Source organism: Alosa pseudoharengus, unplaced genomic scaffold (assembly GCF_046254945.1).
Source record: "Alosa pseudoharengus isolate Yale_2024_CS ecotype anadromous, Long Island Sound unplaced genomic scaffold, YU_APseudo_1.1 YU_APseudo_1.1_scf_19, whole genome shotgun sequence".
In the NCBI taxonomy this organism is placed as follows: Eukaryota; Metazoa; Chordata; class Actinopteri; order Clupeiformes; family Clupeidae; genus Alosa; species Alosa pseudoharengus.
Genome location: NW_027468657.1, coordinates 26,630,572 through 26,652,838, shown reverse-complemented (window position 1 = coordinate 26,652,838; position 22,267 = coordinate 26,630,572). Strand labels below are relative to the sequence as shown.

The window sequence follows — 22,267 nt, the reverse complement described above, 5'->3', positions numbered from 1 at the left end:
AGGTGGGAAAACCCAGGTTCAGAGAGTAGAAGTCCTAACATGAGATCATTCTACCTGTGCACCTTCTCACAGGAAATGTCACTAATTAATTAATCTTCTGGACGGAAGAGTTGTGCTAATGAGAATCAGCTGATTTTAGTGAATGGATGGAACAAATATAGTACTGCATTGTAGGACTTTCACTTTCTGAAGCCGGGTTTCCCATTTCTGAGTAAATGCCAGAAGTTTCACCAGTGTGACTGTGATGCATCAGACTTCCCTGGATCAGCTTAATATGATGACATTGCAAATGTATGACTGTTAAGAGTCATGTGTGTGAGTAAGTTACAGAGATGTCTGCAAAACTAGGTGCTGGAGGATACCAAAGAAAGTCCACCACACATTAATATGATGTTACTGCCTCTGAAATACTGATGTTTCTCAAGGGGCCTGATGTAAAATTGAGATGAATTAAACATATGAATAATGAAAACATAAGCATTAATAGTAGTAATAAGTGTAGTAATATTTTTTTTTATTGGTGAACAACATGACATACAGAGAGTCAAAAGACACACAAAAAACACTAATACAAAAGAGATTGGGGGAAAACAACTAAACAAAAAAGAAGACACTTGTCTGAACAGCACACACTCAAAGGTACAGAGGCAAGACGTAAACAGGCTATGGATTGTCTTTACAGTACAGTATACGCATCACTTTAGAGTCCCAAGAAAGAATGGGTCCTCTACAAAATGACGTCCACATTTCTTCAGTTAACAGGTTTCCATTGCTAAAACTTGTATAATGCCCGCTAACCGCCATTTCACATTAGGTCTCAGCATAGACTTCCAGCCTTTGCCACACTACGTCTGGTTTCCAGCAGGCAGAGTAACACTCTTCCTGTTAGCTCTGCTGAGATCAGTGTCCGGTATGAGACCCAGAACACTTTTTTGGGCACAGAGAAAGATTCACCTTTGTTAAAGAAAGTACATCTATAACCTCTTTCCAGAAGTATTGTAGCGTTGCACATTTAATACACATATCAGGACTTGATACAAACTGAAATGATGCAAAACTTTACAGTATTGAGTGATCAATATACAGTGCAACCCTTTCAAGTTTTACACATTTTGTTTTGTTTCAGACTCATCTTAAAATTTCATCTCAATATTTTTTTTTCTAATCAATCTACAGACAATTTTCCAATACTCCACAACATAAGTATATCTGGATCTCATTCATAGCGACTATTGGGGTCCTTGGTTACCTGTCTGACCAAGGTCTTCCATCCTGATTACTTAGTTTGGCTGAGCGACCAGGAAGGTTGTTCCAAACTTTTCCATTTGAGAATGATGGAGGCAGAACTATATCCTTCCCCAGATCTGTGTCTTGACACAATCCTGCCTCACAGGCCTATGGACAATTGTCTTGACATTGTGGCTGTGGTTTTCATTCTGACATACACCTTCAGCTTAGAGATCTTATATAAACATATGTGTGCCTCTCCTAATAATGAATACATTTAGGCACAGGCAGTGATGGATTACTGCACAGGCCTACCGGGCCCAGGCCCAGGCCCAGGGGCCCAAGGGGTCAGGGGGCCCTGAAGCCCAAGCCTTTGCATGGAATCATTGCCTCAAAATCAACAAATCAGGATGTAGGCTATGAATCTGATTGAATTTAGTATTGGCCATCCCCAAAATGCACCAGAATACAGGAAATCACATCAAACAAATTAAAAAAATTCTGGGGGAGGACCCCCAAACTCCCCCTCCCACATATGCGACAATAAGTGGGGGGGGCATTAATACATCTGGGCCCAGGGGCCCAAAAGTTCATAATCCGTCCATGGGCACAGGTGGACTCCAATCAAGATTTAGAAGCATCTCAAGGACCATTGATAGACATAGAATGCACCACAGCTCAATTCCAAGTTTCATAACAAGGGGGCTGAATACTTATGTAAATGGGATATTTCAGTCTTTTATTTTTCATAAGTTTACAAAACACTCCAAACACCTGTTTTTGTGTGGAGTATTGAAACATTGTGTGTGAATTGATGATAAATTGAATCCATTTTAAGATGAGTCTGAAACATAACAAAATGTGGAAAACTGGTAAGGGTCTGAAAACTTTCCAGTTACACTGTGCATCTTCACAATCCACTTGTATTGTAGCAATCTGAAACAAACATTAACTTTTAGAAAGGTTTGTTTGTGTATGTGCACCGAAATAAATGGGGTTTCAGACTTTATTTCTGCCAGTCTTGTACAAATCTTATGTGAACTTTTGAATTATTTTATTTCAGTAAGTTGTTGTTAAGTTATGCTTTCAGGTCACAAGAAGCTCAGCGTGACTGTGTCCAGTTTTCTGCCACTGTTTTCTCAGGGTGAGATACCACCGTTCAAATCCAAGTTAAACAGCTTTGAGGGGAAAGTGTCCTCAGCAAGCGGAACTGATAGTTCAGTTCCATTTTTCGATCTCAAGAACATGTAAACGTTATCATCCCTCTCCCCTTTCCCTTCCGCTTCCATGCACGTCCACTTTCACACTCTTTTATAAACATCTTCTTGCGTGACTTTTAAATTTCCGCTGCTCTCTCTCTCTCTTTCCTTTTCTCCCTCCCTCCATGTCCCCTTCCGTGTAACACCCGTGTTTGTCCTCTGAATTATAACCAGAACCGTGTTTCAAAGCCATTCGTTTACTCTAATATTTGTTTCTCACACATTTTTCCATGTCAGTTGAACAAAGAGCAGAGCCTGCTGATATGATGTTCGTGTAAACACGGCAAGACCCACCAGCGCAGGCTTTGCTGAGATAAAGGTCCCCTGGAGTTTTGGACACTGGTGAAGGTGCTCGTTTTATCAAAGGAAAGTATGGAGAAAAAACAACAGGAACAAATGAGAGAGAGAGAGTGAGAAAGGAATAACAATTGGGTAGCATGGGCGTTCGTGTCAGTGTCTCTTGAGGACAGCAAAGAAAGAGAAAACGAGGCGAGAAAAACAAATGGTATCCTTCCTACGTCAAGTGGAAAAGATCCAGACCCCTTGAACTGGGTGGGAATCTGTTTGGATCACTGGAGTAGAGGTCAGAGGACAAAGAGAAGAGAGCTTTCTCATTTATTGACAAGACAGCGCATTTGGTATTTAAAATATACATTTTTATCCCCCCCCCATAAAATCTCTCCCAGTAAAATACTCTTTCTTCTCTCTTCACAGTGCAAAACACATGACACATGTGTGACATTTGTGACATACCAACACTTTTGATATACAAAAATAAATACAGCTTGATGTACATGACAGATATTTACAAAGATTTAAAATCAAACAGAGGTTTGTGTGAATATATTAGACCTTCTTCAGTGTAGTGACTTTACTGTGCGCGAATGTTTAACACGCAGCACTGACAGAACAAACATGGATAGTTATGAGTTACATTAAAGGGTCTGTCAGAAGCTGGACATTGATATTTTCGGCTTCCTTACACATACTGTACGTCAATGACTAGTCTACTCTCAACAGTGGTGAGCTTTAGAGTCTTTGCTGCGTTTCACACCCCAGGAACTCCAGTCGAAGGGCGATGTCATTCAACCATCCTCGGGGAAAGATGCGGATATAGCGGGCAAAGAGTGGAGGATCAAAGAGGTTCAGCTTCTGTTCATCGTATTCCGTGTTTCCTTCAAATTTCTGAAACAAAAGAATAGAAATAAAAAAAACATCCTGTTGTGAGTATGTGGAACCTCAAGGTTACACATTTTAAAAAAGGCACTTATTCTGCAGCAGCATATGAAAAATAAATCTTCACAGAGTGCCTATTGGCATCCGTCCTGAAATCAGAAGATAAAAACAACTGACTGACAACTTATTATGAATGTATTCAGTAGTCTATGAAATATTGCTAAAATATCGCTTCCCTCACTTGCAAATTATGACCTACACAACTCTCCTCAAGAAAAATGCTAATATACTAAACTTTAGCATTTAGAACAACCTGATAGTATCTGTGTGTGTGAGTGTGTGTGTGAGAGAGAATTTGTGTGTGTGTGTCTGTCTGTGCTGTCTCCTGTGTGATAAATGACACACACCTTCTCTCTTCCGCCCTCCATCACCATGGTCCAGTCGTGGCCGTTGTCGCTGGTGGACACGCAAAACTCTGTGACCATCATTCCCTGCAGCATGGATCTCGCCCCCTGGGTGATGATGCCTGTCACCCTCCTCTGCTCCATGAAATCTACCTGGATCCACTGGTGGGGGTCATTGCTCTGTTGGGAGCGTGTATGAGAGAGAGAGTGTATGGAAAAAGCTAGAGTCAAATGTGTGGCAAAGGAGTCATTTTGTTTGGCAATGTCAAACATATACTGCAGGGCCAGAGAGATAGCTGTGTCCATTTAATCAAGCTAACCATGCAGTGTCCCACACATGGATTAAGACCAATCCTAGACTAAAATAAACTTTCAATGAAAATCTCTTCAATGGAAAAACTTGGGAGAAGGCATCAGTTTGCTTGTTTTTAGAGCCTTTAGGTCATTTATTTTGGGTGTTTTGAAGAAGGTTTCGTTTGCATCAATGAACACAGCTGTCAAAGTCAAGATTTACTGAAGCAACTGAAGTCTGAGAAGTTATTTTTAAACAACATTCTTCATAGACCTGCCTTAGGTCAACATTTTTCAAAAACTAAACATAATGCACCCCGCTACAAAACAACAGCAAACACATGTCAGCATGTCCTAGAGAGAGTCTGCTGAGTATAACAAAAGGTCTTGAACCTTCTGAGCCCTCTTATCAACAGCATGCGAATTCAGTATGGTGGCAAAGGGAAGCAGTAAATGTCTTAGCCCGGGTAAATAAATGAGGAGAGACAATGGTGTTGGACTTGGGCGTTTCCTTCACTTCATGTTATTCGTACTGCCTGCGGTCAATATGGCAGCGCTGCTGGAAGATTATATGCTTAATCACCAACCATCTAGAAAGAAACCCTTTCATGGGTGATTTTCTTTCCTGGAATCCTTTCCTTTCCCCTCCCCATGGATAAATTCATGTTTTAAATGGCCCAAACAAGTACCTGGGCCTTTTATTCCTTAAGTGCTTTCCCAAACACGACAGAGAAACCCTACAATGTCATAAGGATTTGTTTGTATAGGTATTCAGTATGGCCGTTATGTCTTTTCAATGACTCCTGTGGTTATCACGTCACTAAGACATGTTCTTAGACGTGTAAATGAATATGTCTACAGCATCTAATTTACATAACACTCCTCCTCTCTAGGGGGGGATTCATCATTTCTTTACACTTGCCAGGTTTTTCAAAGCACATTAAGTACAACAAGATGTTGTTATTCTCCAGGAAACTAGAAATACAACATTAAAGACCCTTTCCTCGAAATGGATGAATGTAAAAAAAGGAGGGCACTTATATGCCCAGTTACTTATGCCCATCCAAGGGGCCTCACCTTCGGTCGCCAAGCATTGGCTCGGCCCTCCTGATGGAGTCTGGCCAGAGAGGGGGTCCAGGACAGCAGCCACTTGTACAGATACGAGGAGGCCGTGATGCTGTTGTTGGGGATGGTCTTCTTCTGCATGCCCAGAGGCATCAAACAACCTGGGATGAGAGACAGAGCAGGGTTACAGTACGAGATTACTGACAGTGTTGGTTCGCATATCACATGAGGAAGAGAAATGCAAGAGAGAGAGAGGAGTGTTTGCATGCTTATCTCGGAAGGATTAAACAACCCAAGGACACTGCAGACTGCTGAAGCTTTGATGCTGTGAAATTTGTTTTCGGAACTGACAAACGGAACTTTAAAAGAGTCAACTCTTCAATAGCTTGGAGAAAGATATAACTTTGGGAGCTGTGCACACAATGATAACTCTTGGTTCATACTTAGTTCCCAGATTCTCAGTGTGCATGCACACACTCCAGGTATGAAAAGGAATTTAAAAATCTGAGACAGATATGTAAACTATATAGCTTCAATACTGCCAGCCAAAGCATGGAGAATTCTTTCCCATTCTACAATTGAGGATGAAGCCTTTTCAAAGATAAAAGAGAATTGAAGAATAAAGAGAACTCGGATATTTCAATACATGTATCAGAGAAATACCCAAAAAAAAAAAAATCAGAAAAGAAAAAGAAAAGAAAGTAAAGAAAAAAAAAATTAATTTCCAGCTTTGCAAGAAGCCATTAGTGATATGCACGACTAACTGTGAGACAGAGAATGCAGCCCTGCCGGAAGCACTGTCAGTCAGTGAAGCTCAGAAACAAGCCATGGAGCTCCCAACCGACGCATTTCTTCCCTTTCATGTCAAGTGAGGTGCTGTCATCGCAGCATAATGCTTTGATTTGAGCTATTATTCACTTCTTTTGAAACTCTGACAAAGAGGAACACAGAGAATGCACTTCAAATGTATTGTTCAATACCCTCTGGCTCCTCATTAAAGTGAAGCTTGCAGCGAACAACGGATGCGTTTTAAAAGTGGTGGGTGTCCTTGCGGAGGTGCGTTGCATTTCAGCAAACAAAAGAAACTCACTGTTTAAATCGCATCCCAGCAGCTCCAAGCGAAAAGTGGGACGGCCCTTGAAGACCACTGGATTCAGTCTGATGTGCTGGCCAATGATGGGTGGGGACAGGAGATTTTCTTTTACACTTGAGCCATCCCAGTTGCCGATAAAAACCTGCGTGCAATACGATACAATAAAATAAAACACTTTACAAAGGTAAATTGATTCCAAACAACAAAGTAATGACATCCCACGACATAATGCAAATACCATACATTTATGTAAACATTGATTACAAAGCGTGGCCTATAAACAACATTGCAAGTTCAAGTGTAGAAAGTTGAAAGGCACTGACTTTGGACGGCTTGGAGTCGTTTCCCCGGTAGATCTTCCAGCGCTCGTTGTCCATGCTGTATGAGACAGTGAAGTACATGGTGAATGTTTCTTTGATGCCCAAAGATCCGGTTCGGGCTCCTTGGGTCTGGAGGCCGTGGATCAGCATGGGCTTCCGCAGGTCCACCTGTTCACAGAGGGAAAGGACAACAGCTTCTTCAGATGTCGCAAAGGATTCTGGTCACACACTTCATGTAACTTGGACTTATTTTATGCTCAGTGTAAAAAAATAGTTAGTGCACTCAACATAATGCATCATCTTGTTGCTTTTACATACTTAGTTTCTTACGCATAAGCTTGACACTACACATTCACATGACGTAACTAAGTCAAAGCAACAAGATGACTTGCGATGCTGAGAGCACTCATCTTTTAATAGAATCAGTAGGCCCTAAACCTTGAGTACAGTTATCAACTGGCTCAAATAATACCTACAAGAAAAGAGCAGCTTTCTTCAGCTGAACAATGAAAATTGCTATGTGATTCACTTTTGTCCAGCTTCCAGGTGACAAAAAAAATGGCCCAATTGCTGCCAATTTCAAATCTAAATTTAAGACCAAACTGTTTGTGGTTGCTTTATATTATGCTAACTGATCAAATGCACTTCATGTTCATCAGAAGCACTGGGTTTTTATGTCTCTGTATTCTATGTCTACGTATTTTATGTTAATTACTTTTTCAATTATTTTTTAAGTTATTGCTTTTTATGCTTTTATTCACTATTACTTACAATGATTTGCTTTTGTTTATGTAAAGCACATTGAATTGCCTGTGTATGAAATCTGCTACATAAATAAACTGGCCTTGCCTTGCCTTAAAGTGACATGTTGACACTTGTGATCACACATCATGAGCATAGTTGGTTTGAGGATTGGATTTGCAGTAAGAGGGTCATGTGCACAAGATTTCAAACTTACAAGGATATTTAGTGTGTTACATGTTAGGCCACTGTACAATGTAAAGTTGCATGGCATATAAAGTGCTACCTTAATCGTTTTTATGTAATGCCTAATTCGTGCAAGTATGCTACAGTGAGATCTTGTAGGCAAGTCACTTCAGGTCTTGTTATCTTACCTGGAGCCATGATGTTTTGGAATGGCCTACCCAGGCGTTAAAGGAGCCAGACTGCTGTAACCTGGCCAAGCCTGGCTCCCAGTTATCTGGTAAAAGTAACAGAGAGACAAAAGGCAAACTGTGAATTGCAGTTGGAAAATTGCAATCAGACATGTTTTGTGTTCTACACAGCACTGCAACAGCAACAGTGGAAACAACAGAAGACGCCTCTATGACTGTATTGTACATTTCCCAACTTTGTGCATTTAATATAAAGGCTCATGAAATTTGTCACAGCTGTGAGAAAAGTTTTGAATGATGATAACTGTTGTTAATGCTCTTGAGGGCTCTGTGGTGATGAAATGACACAGTAAGGTCCTTATCCTAATCATGAGGGAACAGTAGAGACAATTTGTTACCCACATGGCAATGTTGCTTGCTTCACAGATGATGGGAATACTAATGTTACATAATATTTGTTCTTCTCCACTTTCGCCTTTGTCATATCCTTTCAAAACAATTCAATTCAATTCAATCGAATTTATGTAGCACCATAACAGGAATATGTCTCAAGGCGCTTTACAGAGATTCATGGTGATTTAATTAATTCAAGTTCTTAAGAAATAAGTGCTCAGAGACCTCAAACTTTCACTGGAATGTGCCTAAAAACATTGGCTTGTTTCCCTGCCAAACCACCATCACCACCCACAGCACATGGACTCAATCAAGACATGTGGACAGTTTAGAACACTCTGGAGAGAACACTAGTATGCAACCATTTAAAAGTGACAACAAGTTTTCCATTTTGAGAAATTACCATAATAGTCCGAAGCTGAAATTTGCTCGTCAGAAATAATTCCCGATTCCATCCCCAGTGGCTGAATACATTCTGTGGGGGGGGGGAGGACAAACACAATGACTGTTCATGTATGCACAGTGATAGTTTAATGGCTTCTGGTAAATTTAAAATCTAAAAACAAAACATGAATGTGAAATTCAAATACAGATTTCACAGATGGGTGAATGAGAGACTGAGTGGGCACCTACCTGGGTCGTAGACCAGCAGCTTGGCTCTCATGCCAGAGAGCTGGTGCTCCCCTATGGAACACTCCACCATCCAGGTGCCCAGCATGGGAGGTCTCATCTCAACGGTGCCAAACACACCTGCGCTCACAACCAGAAGGGACAACGGTCAATTCAATTCCATTCAAAACCTTTTCTTTATTCACATGGGGCAATTCCAAAGAAAACAGGCATCGCAAAGGGCACCCAAGAAGACACAGTAGGCTACATGACAATCACCATGAAACTAAAATAGTTTTTTAGACATAGATGGATGCTTCTATGCACAAAGTGAATGCTATCAAAATCTGAGTCCTGAGTCAGACTCCCAAAGCTAAACAACAAACTGAGAAAATTTAACTATCATGCGATGTGTTAGTGTAATAACATCTGGCAATGATAAGTGATGACTTAATTCTAAAATGCGTTCAATAAGCAAATGGTCAGTATCTTCTCACTGTACTGTTGCCCCCAGGAAGAATAGCTGGGACTTATGCCCCAGTTAATGGAGATCCTATAAACAATAAACACTGCTTACCAGGATAGAGGTTGAACACGCCCATTCTGTGCTCCTCGTCATTCCTGACGCTGAATGGGAGGCCGTGGAAGTAGACGGAATGGAACTCGCCCCCACTGCCCATGTTCATGAGGTGCCATCGCACGGTCTTGTACTGTTCAATAGCCAGCCCTGGGAGTGTCTCTGCCACGTACCCATTAATGGCTGCAGAAGATTTATGAATCGAGAATGTTGTTTAGTTCTGTGTGTGTCTCTCTCCTCACACTCTCAATCTCTCACACACACACACACTCATCCACACATATACACAGACACACATGCATGCACACACACACAGCTCTTCAGCCAGATAATTGCTCTTTATTTTCGTCATTTCACACACCCCAGCACCATCCCTTATATGGCAACGTACAAACAGAACACTGAGTACCGCAATTGTCTTTGCTTTGTTCTCACTTTTATGGTCACAACATCCTCTTGAGAACTTGATATAACAACGTCTGCCTCTTTAGGCTTATAGTTGCCAAGGAATGAAATTCAGCACAATGTTCTAGTGCTGAGAAAGAGGTCTTATTAAGTGGAGTACGGTGCAGTCAAAGAGACATTATGCCATTTATCATGCTATGTTATTAAAGAACATAGAGAGGGGGACGCTGCATCAACCCCCCCCCCCCCCCCCACTCACACACACACACACACACACACCAGACATAGATTGCAGGGCCCATGGGGACCTCTGTTCCTGACTCTACACTGAACCATCCCAATGAAGACTAAAAACTAATCTAAAAAACACAGTGGCACACAGTATAAGGCCATATAAAATACCCAAGGGCTATGTTCACTTACCTGAAAATTTGTTGCTCATCTCAAACCAGGGGTCATTTTTATTGGCTCTGCAAGGGGGGGAGCAGAACTTCTTGATGTTTTCCTCCATGTACCAGCTCTTCTGCTCATCAAAGACGGTGAAGAGGAGGAAGAGATCTCGTACCCCTGGCTGCATAAGCGTGGCTGTTTTGAGAGTCCCTGGGTTACAGATCAGCAGGGGACCAATCAGTCCAGAGTTTATGTCCTTCTCCTGGTGGGAAAAAAAACATACCAGAGAAATAATGAAATCCTCAGAACAGAGGAGCATCAAACGTTTAAACCTCAAAATCAAGAACCATAGTATTGTGGAATCATCCATGTAGAAATGTGGTCTAAAAGTGTGGAGAAACTATCGGTATATGAAGTGTGCTTGAAATACTGTAAACCAATCCAATGCACCGATGAAGAGCTCTTCATGTAGATAAGAACAGAAAGCCTTGCCTTGTCAACAGTGGAATAATAGGCGCCGGTCTTGCAATCAAAGTCTTTTGTGGCAGGTCCCTGGCGTTTGTGGACCCTCCAGTTGTAGACCCTCTCCTCCCCGGGAGGCACAGGCTCCCCGGGGGCCTCGTCAGGCCGATAGTCCTGCCCGGGAATACCGCTGGGAGACGACTGCCCCTGGAACTTGTCATAAACTCCTTGGAGGTGCAGAGAGTAGGGCCTGGACGCTTTGTTCCTGAAGACCACCTGATTGGAGAAAAGAACAAAAAAAGAGAAGTTCAATGTCTTTTACCTTTCGTGAGATAGTGATTGGAGAGTTTCTTTGTTATTTTTCTTTAACTGAAAAGGACTTAAAATGTGTAAAAAAGTTAAGGTTAAGTTAAGAGGTCCTGAAGAACCCTCAACAAGCTATGGCTGTTAAATCATGGTCCACTGTGCAGGTCTCCAGATTGACAATACCACAAAACAATACCACAATACCACAAAAAAATACCACAATACCACAAATCAATACCACAATACCACAAAACAATACCACAAAACCAAAGCAAGACACCAACTCACTGTTAGAACATCGTTGACTTCTGCTTTCAGCACTGGGCCCATGATTCCAAGGTGCTCATCGAGTTCTCCTTGTTTGACAGGCTCCAGGAAATCTTTGTTCTGGTAAGCCCGGAACACCACCTTCTTGTAGGCTGGGAAGTACTTCCTATATCCACGTCGCATTTCTCTGTGGGATGACAGATCACGTTAATGTGGAAAGTGACATGATAACATTTTCTCTGTACCACTCTTCAGTCATGCAGTATGTGTATGTGTGTGCAATGAAAGAAAACACCCCCTACTTTGGTCTAATAAGCTGATGGGGTTTTGTGATTCCGTAATCCCACATGACTTCCTCAGCTGCGATGTAATAGCTGCGGTACTTCGGTTGGCTCGACCTTGGATTCAAACCCCCCTCGTAAGGAATATCATTCATTGAAAAGTTCTTTTCATCAGAGTAGTCGTCATATTCAAATGAAGGCATCTGTCTTGGGTCTGTGGTGTTGTCTGTGGAATTGGACAAATCCACCAGGTCACCAAGGTCTATCTGTAACTTATCGAGGTATTCTGTTAGTCCGTCTAGACTGTCCAGTGAGTTATCATCGAGAATGTCGTTCTCACTGGCCAGGTCTATCGATCCCTCCTGCTCTGCGTGCTTTATAAGGTCAAGAGCTTGTCGCCTCTGCAGCTTGCTCCTGTTTTGTCTGTCAGAATCCTTCTCCACACTATTGTCAGCCTCCTCCCAAGTCTCATTCAGTGTCTGGATAGGGTCATTTAAAGAACCCTGGTCCAATCTTTGAAGGATTCTACCGAAGAAGTCATTTAAGGTTTTGTTCTTCTCCTTAGAGGTTTCATCGACATCTGCCTCAGTGGAGTTCTCCATAGCTGTTTGCTGAGATTCTCCTTGAACTACCAAATCAATATAGTCGGAGAAACCAGACGGCATCCCATCACTGACATCCAGGACTTGATCAGCTGACGTGTCTCCGTCAGTGTTTTCCTCAGTCGTTTTTGTGAGTGACCTCTTCCGTCGCTTTGCAAAGTCCCCATTCAACTCTTTGTCCAGCTCCGCCAGGATGTCTTCGGGGATTCCACCCTCTGAGAGAATGCTGGTGTCCTGCTCTCCTGCCACACTGATATATTTCATCTCACACACCTGCTTTCTCTTGCCCTCCCTTCCCTCGATGGGGAGGGTGTTGTCCAGCTGGGTGTCGTTAGTCTTCACTGGCCGGCACACTCGGATGGCCACTGTCTGGTTCCCCTGATCTCCTCTGGCACCCCTCACCATGGGCATGGGGTCAAACACATAATCAAAATCGTAATCTTCTTCCGTATCCACTGTGGGTAACTTTTCACAGCTGAACACTGAGTACTGGGCACTCATGCCCTGGTTTTTCAGCTTGGGGTCAAAAGCACTGATCTCCCACTCACCTAGAAACACAGGGACAGTGGAAGATTCTTAGGAGGTCTCACAAATTAGATGACAGAGAAAGTGGTTGCCGCTAAAATCCCGGTTTGTTAATGGGCAAGGACATTGTCAGGTGACATTGAGTTATGTACCTTCAAACATTAACGACAGATTATGTTACAAACTGCAACACTAGGTTGTTAATGGGTAACAGTTCCTGAGAAAGAGTCATGGAGTTGTTGTAAAAACCTTCAAATGTTTCCACTCGATAATGTTAAATGCTGAAATACTGGAAAATTCACAGTGAGTGAATCAAAGTGACAAAATACTAACGTCCTGATTTTTTTGTCTTCCACTATGGCATCCAGCTATTAGCCCCAACAGTTAAATGTAACTTAGAATAAAAGTTACATATATCTACATGTAAGCGTATAGTGTATCATTATGCGGCATATAAGAATACGACTCTGATCAGTGATGCCTACCAAGTGTCTCCATCTCTGTTGCAACGGTTTCCCCACTCATAGGAAACAGGGTGAGGACTGTGTTGTACACTTTGTCTTTCTCAAAGGGATTTCCTGTGAAGTAAATGGACAGAAAGTCGCTCTGCGTCCCCACGTTTGCCAAATGCCAGAAGGTGACCTCACCCAGGCATACCTTGAAGTGGAGGTTGTTGTACATCAGGCCATTGACAGCTGGGAAGACAGAGCAAGTGTGGTTTGAGTGGTATTACTTAATGAATTTTTAATAATACATTATATTTATTTTGACATTGATAAATATATTATTATTAGTCCACAGTAAAAAAAACAACAACAAAAAAACATCAACAACATTGTTTTGTACATCTACTAGTAAACACTGTCTTATGAATGTGCATCCATCAGTTATTCAGCTGAGATATAAGAAATTGGAGAGCCTTTCCACCATCACAAAATAATAGTATTGAATGGGCAAGTACCGGTAAGTATACTTACTATTCATAACATTGGATTTGTAGAAATCTGGATGCTGAGTATTCAAAGCATTAGGGTCTTCACTGTAGTTCTGAATGTTTTCATTAAGGTACCAACTTTTGTTTTCATCAAATATGGCAAACATCAAATGCTTCTCTATATCTGATGTTACCTGAAAATATTATAACATATTACATCAACACGTTTTCAACTGACACCTGTTGAGATATTTACATTGAAGCCAGACCATGTATGCATACATGTAATAGAAACTATTTCATAAGTCATATACATGATCAATGTTTTGGCACTTAGGGGGGTTACAAATAAATGTAAATGGGGCTCAATGGAACTGAACTGAATTGAATTGAGCTGAATTAAACTGAATTTAATTGAATTTCGCTGAATTGAGTTGAATTGTCCTCACCACTCTGCCTGTCCGGTCCAGGGAGCCTGGTTTGCAGACGATAAGGGGACCGACCAGCCCTGAGGCCAAGTCCCTCTCGGGGTTGAGGGTGCTCTGGTACAGACGAGTGAGGCATCGTGGGTCGAGGTCCGTGGGACCATCCTCAGATGTCAGTTTCCACAGGTAAGAAAACGTGTCCCCTGGCTGTATTGCCAGAGAGCTCATGTCCTTATGGGTTGCTGGTGAGATGATCAATTTATTAGCCGTAGAACTTATATACATTCACATTCACTTTTACACATAAGTATCCTTGAGTTAGTACATTCAGCACATGTAATAATAAACTAGATGTACCGCGTAGCGGTACAAAATATGACCGCCGCTCAGTCCTGCACATCCATTCCGCGAAAATAAATCATATTAATGAATTTGTCTCCATGTTCTACTCCATCCCCCACTCTTGAAACTTTTGTGTATGCTTGTTTGGAATGTGTGTTTGCACACATTCCGCACACAAAGTAGCCTACTGGCGCTGCAAAGGTGAATAGATTTGTTTCTGGGCCAAAAAATCTGTAACATTGTTATAACTGTCCGTTATGGTTTGTGCAAATAATATGCTGATTCATGTTCCCTTGCATTTTGCAACCATGAGGTCCATGGTTAAGCTCAATCTTTTGACGCAATCTTTTGATTTTCACCCAGCCTAGTCCATGGTAGGCGCCCGATAGAAATATTGTTTAATTTTGCGATTGAGATATCCACGCACTGGCGCCCCCCCTGCGACGTGTTCGCCCCCCGGTTTTAGAGCTATTCTAAATGCAAAAATGCATAGAGGGAGTTATGACAAAACCGTGACTGTTAACAAACTATAAGCTATATAAGATAGGCCCTATGCTAGGCCTATTACACAACACAAATTGTCACTAGGCTATGCTGGCGACCCAAATAAAATCTCCGTTGGAACCAATGGCTTACACCTTACAGTATCAAGCTGCCACCTCTTGGCGAAAAGTTAATAGTTTTGCATATCAGTAGTAATACATTTCACGTAGCTGTGAATCACAGAAAGGGCGAATGAAGTGGACACTTCTAAATGGAACCCAACCCACTGTACAGTAGCTCAAGGTCTGTGGCTAAAGCAGCCATAATGAAAGCGTTATCATTGTTTGGATACTTCACACACACGTGTTTTTTAATCGCATAGACTACAACTACCAAGCTGGAATCAAAGCACATCGACTCCCCTCTCACACCCTAAACACGCACTTCGAACAAACAAAAAGCGCCTCAGTCTCACGGAATAGCCATAGGCAAAACTGTATCTGACCGGTGTAACGTTGGTACTAAATCATCCATCGCAAAGAATGATTTTTGTAGCACGTGCAACAAATATGTGTAGGTACAGCCCTGCCCTGAATACATATCAACGTGCGCTCTAAAACATCTGGTTTAAATGGAGATGTAGATCATCACGGGTGCGTTAATAAATCTACATTGCGGCGAGTTGACACAAATTATTCACTTTGACGAATTTATGTAGTTTCAGTTACTTTACTTTGAGCCATGCTCTTCCTTACTTGAATCACCTTTGAAAATAGAGGATTGAAGTAGACTACAGTATATGGGTGTTTGGGAATGAACGTTGACTCAGATGCTTTTTGAGACCTTGAGCAGAAATGTCCCAGCCCACTGAGCCCAGTGTTTAGGGTGCATCATAGACAGGTTATCTTTCAGGTAGCCTATCTATTTTCCATTAAAAAACCATCACGCAGCGAACGTGTTGTGGCTAACTCACTTAGCTCCTGTTAGTAGCCTAGGTTATGGTCATAAGCAAATGAGATGACAGTCGAAAGATACAATTAGTGCTGTTATCGATTTGCTTGGTAGCCTATAAACGCATTTATGGTTTTCTACAAATACATCAATAATCAAATTGGCCTCCATCACTCAACCATGCTAACGGTAACATTATTTTACCTACGTTCTGCTATTGATAGGATTAACGTAGCCTACCTGCAGTAAAAAACAAGCATGTCCGATAAACATTCTCAGATTTATTTCGGCTTCAAGAGGAAATGGGAATTACATGTCATGCAGAAATCATCCTACCCTTAGACGTTCTCTGCGGTAAACTACTGTAGCCCACAGTCTTGTCCTTGTAGGAAGCGTAGTGTCTTTCCAACCCACTTTAGATTAACTTCCAACAAAATTACGTCTCACTGCAACGATGCGCCATCTAGTGGACAAACGACTACTTATCGCCATAACTGGAAATGCAGCCATGATGATGATGATGAATATTTATTTTGGCTTTCTTTTAATCCTACTGAATTTGTAATTATGTATCGGCCGTTCTAATACCGATAGTATGTGGGTGCCTGTGTCTGTGTGTGCATGTGTATATGTGTGCACCACCATCTACAGGCCAATGAGTGTACAGTCACTAAATGTACACATAACTTAATTTTTTAGACCCCCCCATGGATGAAATTCTACGAAACTTGGCATACCCCCAGAGAATGTCAGGTTAATCATACACATAAAATTTGGTGCAGTTCTGAACGTCTTTACTGAAGAGAGGGGCGATTAAAGCAGAATGATATTGCATTTTCATTTTTTACCGGGGGGGTGCAAATCACAAATGAGTGATTATGGGCTAGGTTGATGTGGGCCCATGAGACCAACATACCATAAAAATGTCTTCATCCTCGGTGCCACGGTTCAGGTAGTTATTTAGGAAAAACTGCATTTTTTGGGTTTCGGGGGGCCCAGCGCGGAGGGGGAGTGGCCCCCGGGGACCAAACGAAATTTTTCCGTAAAAGTCTAGTGGGGCTACATACCCACCAAATGTCATGTGCCCCGGTGTTTCGGTGCCCCGGGTATCGTTGACCAAAATTTCAGGAAGTAGATGACGAAAAAAAAAAAAAAAAAAAACTTTGACAATCCCTATATGACCGCTTCGCTAGCTTCGCTAGCGGCGGTCATAATAATAAATTCATCATTCTTTCTCTGTCTTCAAATTAAATTTCATTCTCTTTGTCTCTTTCTCTTTTTCTCTCTGTGAGTGAGATGAGATATCATACCTTTTCGATTAAGTGGCAAAATGCTTGTCAATCCATTAGGGTAGATGTTGTAGGGCCGATTAGCCAGATTCTTGAAGATAATCTGGATGTAAAGATTTTAAAAGGGTCATACATCTCAAATTCAACATTGCAACAAAATGCCCTCCATGTGTGTGAGGTCACCAGCAGATTCTATACATGTGTAGTTTATGTACTTACCTGAAATTTGTCCCCAACCTCTCCAGTCAGGACAGGCCCAATCAATCCCTTGCCTGGGCTTTGTCTTTTTCTCTTAGTGAAGCTATTGTCTGTGTACTCCACATATGCAACCTTCTTATACACCTTCCCTAAGCGCTGTGGACCCTGTCTCAGGTTCTCAGAGGAATAGAGCCTAAAATAGCAACAGCAATAGCATACATGAACTTCTGAAATGAGTTCAACCAAAATGAATGGTAAATATGTAGGTGACTAAGGTATTTCTTTAAGATTTTTCTCTCTCTCTCTCACACACACACACACACACACACACACACACACACACAGACACACAGACACAAACACACACACGCTTTCTCTCTCTCTCTCTCTCTCTCTCTCTCTTCTGCTCTCTCTTTCTCTGTCGCTCTCTCTTTTCCCATTCTCTCTTGTATCTCACCTGTCACCCTTTTTAACATTTGGCGCGTAGTCCCAGGTATGTTCCTCAGCAGCGATGTAGTGGACCCGCACTCTGGGCCTCCCCTTACTCCCTGACCTGAGGAGAGACGCGACGCCCCCACGCTGGAACACAATCGTGGACATGAGGTCATCGTAGGAGGGGTCGTCTTCCTCCTCTACTTTGACATTCCGCTTGTCAGGGAGCACAGGATCTACACATTTGTGCACCGTGAAATTGGCAGTCATGCCAGCTATAGGAAGAGACATTGCAAACAATTTAGAGCTTATGGAACAGCTCAGGAGTATATGCCAACATAAAGGAAAATGTATTGAGAATAGACTTATGGTTATATGGTTAACATACTATTTGGATATCAAAACACACTATCTTTCCACTAGATCACATATTTGTTACATTATTATTACAGCTGTTTCTTTCAAACATTTATTTTTGACAACAATGAACATATATTGGACATTAAAATTTATTTAAAAAGATCTGAAGTGTGATGACTGAAGAATAACCATACATGGCTTATGGGAAAAACACATATTTGACATTTACAGAATGCATTGCTGTAATATGATGGTCATTAGATCCATTAGCACTAAAAAGACCCGAGAAGATCCACACTATACCGTTCTTATGGGAGTGGATCCGGCAGGAGATCTGGAACGTCCCCTCAGCCAGCGGCTTCATCAGCGCTGTGGTGAAGGTCATTGGGGCCATCTCCAAGGACACCTTCCTGTGTTTCATCACTTGCAGCGAGTACTCCTGGAACTGGATGGAGTGGATCTCGGGAGAGGTGCCCACACCAATCAGATGCCAGGACACGTCCTCATAGCCCTGGCACAGAGTTAGACCTGCAAAACCACACATACCGCATGAGTCCACCTCAATAAAGCGCCACGGTGGGAGGTGAGAACTCCTTCAAGTAAAGAGTGTGAGGTCATTGATCATGTTCAGGAAACTTTTTGTACTATCACACAAGTCACCCAACCAAGCAAATACTGACTAACTCCTCTTCAGAATTCTGTCTGTACATACGTCTCTAACTCTCATAGTCACACTATCATTTAAACACTGACTAAAGGAGGTGATGCATGGGGAAACATTTTGAGCAGTGTTGCTTTAACTCAGCTCTCCAATACTCATTCGCCCACCAACATTGCTCAAGAATCGGCCCTCTTCTGTAATTTTGCCGTCTGTGCACGGGTCTCTGTGTTACTCTCATAGTCATAAAACCATGTAAATACTGACTAAGCCGTCTTCTGTAAGTTTGTTTGTCTCACAGTCATGATACCATGTCTCAGAAACACCCTCCTCAGGCACGGTCAACTTGAGAGGAACATACCAGGTAATGATGAGTTGAAATGACCATTGATGGTGTGATATTCTCTGGCCATTTCAGGCTTTTTGAATTTGTCCAGGGATCTTTCCAGGTTTCTGTACCAGGTGTTGTTTTCGTCGAACACAGCGAAAAGCAAGATGAACTCAGGAACCTTTTGCTTCCCTTCGACTGTCAGAACACCTGTGTGATGACAGGGTGGGAATGAATTCATTATTTCACAAAAGCAAAGCTGTTCTGTTCATATAAAGAACCCAAGGACTACATCATTCTAAAGGTACTTTTAAACCTCTCACAACAATAGAAAATGAATCTGGGTAAAGTGATGTGTTAGTCATTGGTGGAGCCATGGAAATGTTTATTTTTTAAATTTATTTATTAGTTTTTCCTTACCTGCTCTGCAGATTAGTAATGGGCCGATGAGTCCCGAGTTGAAGTCCCTGACAATGTCGACGCGGGAGGAGTAGGAGTATGTGAGGCAGTCAGGGTCTGTCATGGTGGGCCCGCTCAGGACATGGATCTCCCACACGTACTTGTAGTAGCCGCCAGGAGCGACGGCATCATCGCCCTGCTCCTGGCTGGTAGTGAAGTCATCATATCCTGCACCTAAAGAGAACAGGTCATTTTCATGGGTTCTCATAGTTCTTACAGTCAGCAAAGATAATAGCACCTGTTATTGTACTTGTTATGTGTCCAAATGACTGAATTGATTTCAGTTAGTCAGAATTTGAATACGGTAACTCAAAAGAGCTCAAATATCTTTATTTAGTTAATCAAATGTATATAGCTATAAATTACTTACACTTTCTACTTCATAAAGTTAAAGTACATTTTTTGTCCAGTGAGTGAGATATTGTTTTATGTATCCATATATAATTGCAGTATTTCATATTAAATATTTACAACCAGGTTAGCATATTTACAGTATGGTCAAAAAGAAATAAAGAAAGGGAAAGGAGAGTGGAACAATGCTAACCTTCTGACTGCTTCCAGTAGGGAATCCCAATGGGGGAAATACTAAACGGCTGTGACGCAAAGTTCTTGAAATGGATCACAACTCTATCGCTCACCTGGGCTCTGATTGTGGGACCTTGGATACCTGGCACGCAGAAAAAAACATCCATGAACGTAAAGAAAACAAAGTCCATGCCATGGTGAACATGCTATTATGTCTATATATCTATAATATCTATTATCTGTAATTAGCCTACCTAGTGTTAATTGCTAAAAAAAATAATTACTTAAGACCGCTAACACGACATAGGCTACTTCACAAACTAGTACAAGTGACAAGAAACAAGGTGCTAACACTTTTTTTATCTTATAAATACATGCTGAAAAATTAGGATTAGAATAGGATTATTTGACCAAATTTAAGCATATACTATAGACCACTTGTTATTGGTCACTACAGTTTAGTGTAATGTCATACTGACCGGCCCAAGGAGGCTTTGATTTCTGTGTTGTAAAGGTGGAGTCTGTGTATTCATTATAAATGGCCTTGGTATATTTTGGGATGTCAGGTCTGGAAGAAGTAAACAGGATTAGAGATCAAAAACAGAGGAAAACACTCAAACACAATTTTTTGTAACTGGCACAGAATGGCTCATTAAGACTCTTATCTGCCTTAACTGAATGACAACATGAATGGAGTTGCAGAATTTGGATTCATATGTACACAGAGCTGAAATGAAAACTATTCTCTACCATACATACATACATACAGTGCAGGGCAAATGTTTTGTCATTCAAGTTATTTTCAATAAAGTGTCTATAGGAAACTTTCCATTTAGATTTCCAAACATTCTTCTTGAAAATAATAAAATAACTAATTTAGGTATACTAATTGAAAAATATGAATTTAATTTTGAAAGCATCCTCATTTTACAGCATTGTTTCAAATGTGCCTAAAACTGTGCACCATTTCAAGATAATTGTTGTATTACTTGCTGTATATCAAAACCACATGCTCTGTAATCAGCGGAAAAGACATACTGCCATACCAAACGTCTATACCATGAGAAAAACTTCACAAACTCTGCATTGTGTTACACCCAGTTTTGCACTTGGGACGAAAGTAAACTGAGTCTGCTGCATCAGAACACATCCATGCAGCTACCTTTGTCTGGAGGACACGTCTGTGCTCCCTGAGTCCAGGTAGTTCCAGGTCGTCTCCATGGCGGCAATGTAGTACTCCCAGGTGTCAGCCCAGGACTGTCCCACCGCGCCCAGCAAGAGTGTGACGAACAGCAACAGCATCTTTCTCTTCATCTCAGTCTTCTTCTTCACAGCTTTTTGATCGGTCTCCTCAGACTCCTGCTGTCTGCTCTGGGCCCGAGGTCACTGCGGCAGGAATTTAAAGGCTTCTCCACCACACGGCCTGTGGTGGGGTTGAGGGGTGTGTTCATGGTAAGTCGGAGGTGGTGAATGATAATTAGTGGGAGAGAGAGAGAGAGAGACAGAGAGAGAGAGAAAGAGAGAGAGAGAGGTACCCTGTAGAAAAAAAGGGAAGTACAGAGAAGGAAGTTACAAAACGAGAGAATGCAGCAGAGATAGGGGGAGCTGATGCAACATGAGAAAGGGGGATAAACAGAGTGAGAAATGGAGCGAGTGTAAAGGGGGGTGGGGGGCCGTATGGGAGGGTGAAGTGATGGATAGAGTTTAGGCCAAGAAAGTAAGGAAGAGGAAGGAAGAGGGGGGGGGGGGGGGGTTATAGTTTTATCAGCGCACACATTCCACAATTGTAGAAAACTTGTTTTGCCCCAGAGGGTACTTTCCAAGATGTGGGCCCGAACACATCCTGTTCCCCTTTTGGTTCTCAGAAACGCTAAAATGAAGAAAACTGGATGGAAATACAAAGTCTGTTCATAATTTAACACTAATAGGGGGTGTCAGCTGCTTCTTTAGGTTATGGATCATATGCCCCAGGACAGTATTCCTATATTATCCCAGTTCCTGTTTGCTCAGATACACTTGTATCCACAGTAATGTTTCTCTGCCTCCTTGTGGAAGCTGTAAGAAATTACATTCAAAATCCAATCTGCATGGTTTTATTTTCGCCAAGCAGCACCAG

General features: G+C 41.8%; 1 protein-coding gene across 1 annotated transcript; it reads right to left on the bottom strand.

Moving 5' to 3' along the window:
* Positions 1-2,311: 2,311 nt before the first annotated feature.
* Positions 2,312-21,522, bottom strand: f8 (coagulation factor VIII, procoagulant component). The gene is made up of 25 exons (XM_076292138.1): positions 21,314-21,522; positions 20,631-20,719; positions 20,171-20,293; positions 19,588-19,800; positions 19,201-19,377; positions 18,485-18,709; positions 17,847-18,096; positions 17,411-17,582; positions 17,213-17,294; positions 14,151-14,368; positions 13,745-13,895; positions 13,253-13,462; positions 11,662-12,790; positions 11,381-11,546; positions 10,817-11,062; positions 10,358-10,586; positions 9,530-9,712; positions 8,977-9,093; positions 8,747-8,818; positions 7,951-8,036; positions 6,839-7,003; positions 6,513-6,657; positions 5,435-5,583; positions 4,070-4,246; positions 2,312-3,671 (listed from the first exon to the last, which is right to left on the bottom strand). Exons 1-25 carry the CDS (start codon positions 21,463-21,465, stop codon positions 3,516-3,518), a joined length of 5,082 nt encoding a protein of 1,693 aa, XP_076148253.1. The 5' UTR covers positions 21,466-21,522; the 3' UTR covers positions 2,312-3,515.
* Between the last annotated feature and the right edge of the window lie 745 nt (positions 21,523-22,267).

Coding starts and splice junctions, on each gene's coding strand:
- f8 (XM_076292138.1), bottom strand. CDS start 21,465: ATGAAGAGAAAGATGCTGTTGCTGTTCGTCACACTCTTGCTGGGCGCG. Junction 19,801..20,170: donor CTACTGGAAGCAGTCAGAAG/GTTAGCATTGTT, acceptor TGTTCTCTTTAG/GTGCAGGATATGATGACTTC. Junction 17,295..17,410: donor AGGTTGGGGACAAATTTCAG/GTAAGTACATAA, acceptor CTTTACATCCAG/ATTATCTTCAAGAATCTGGC.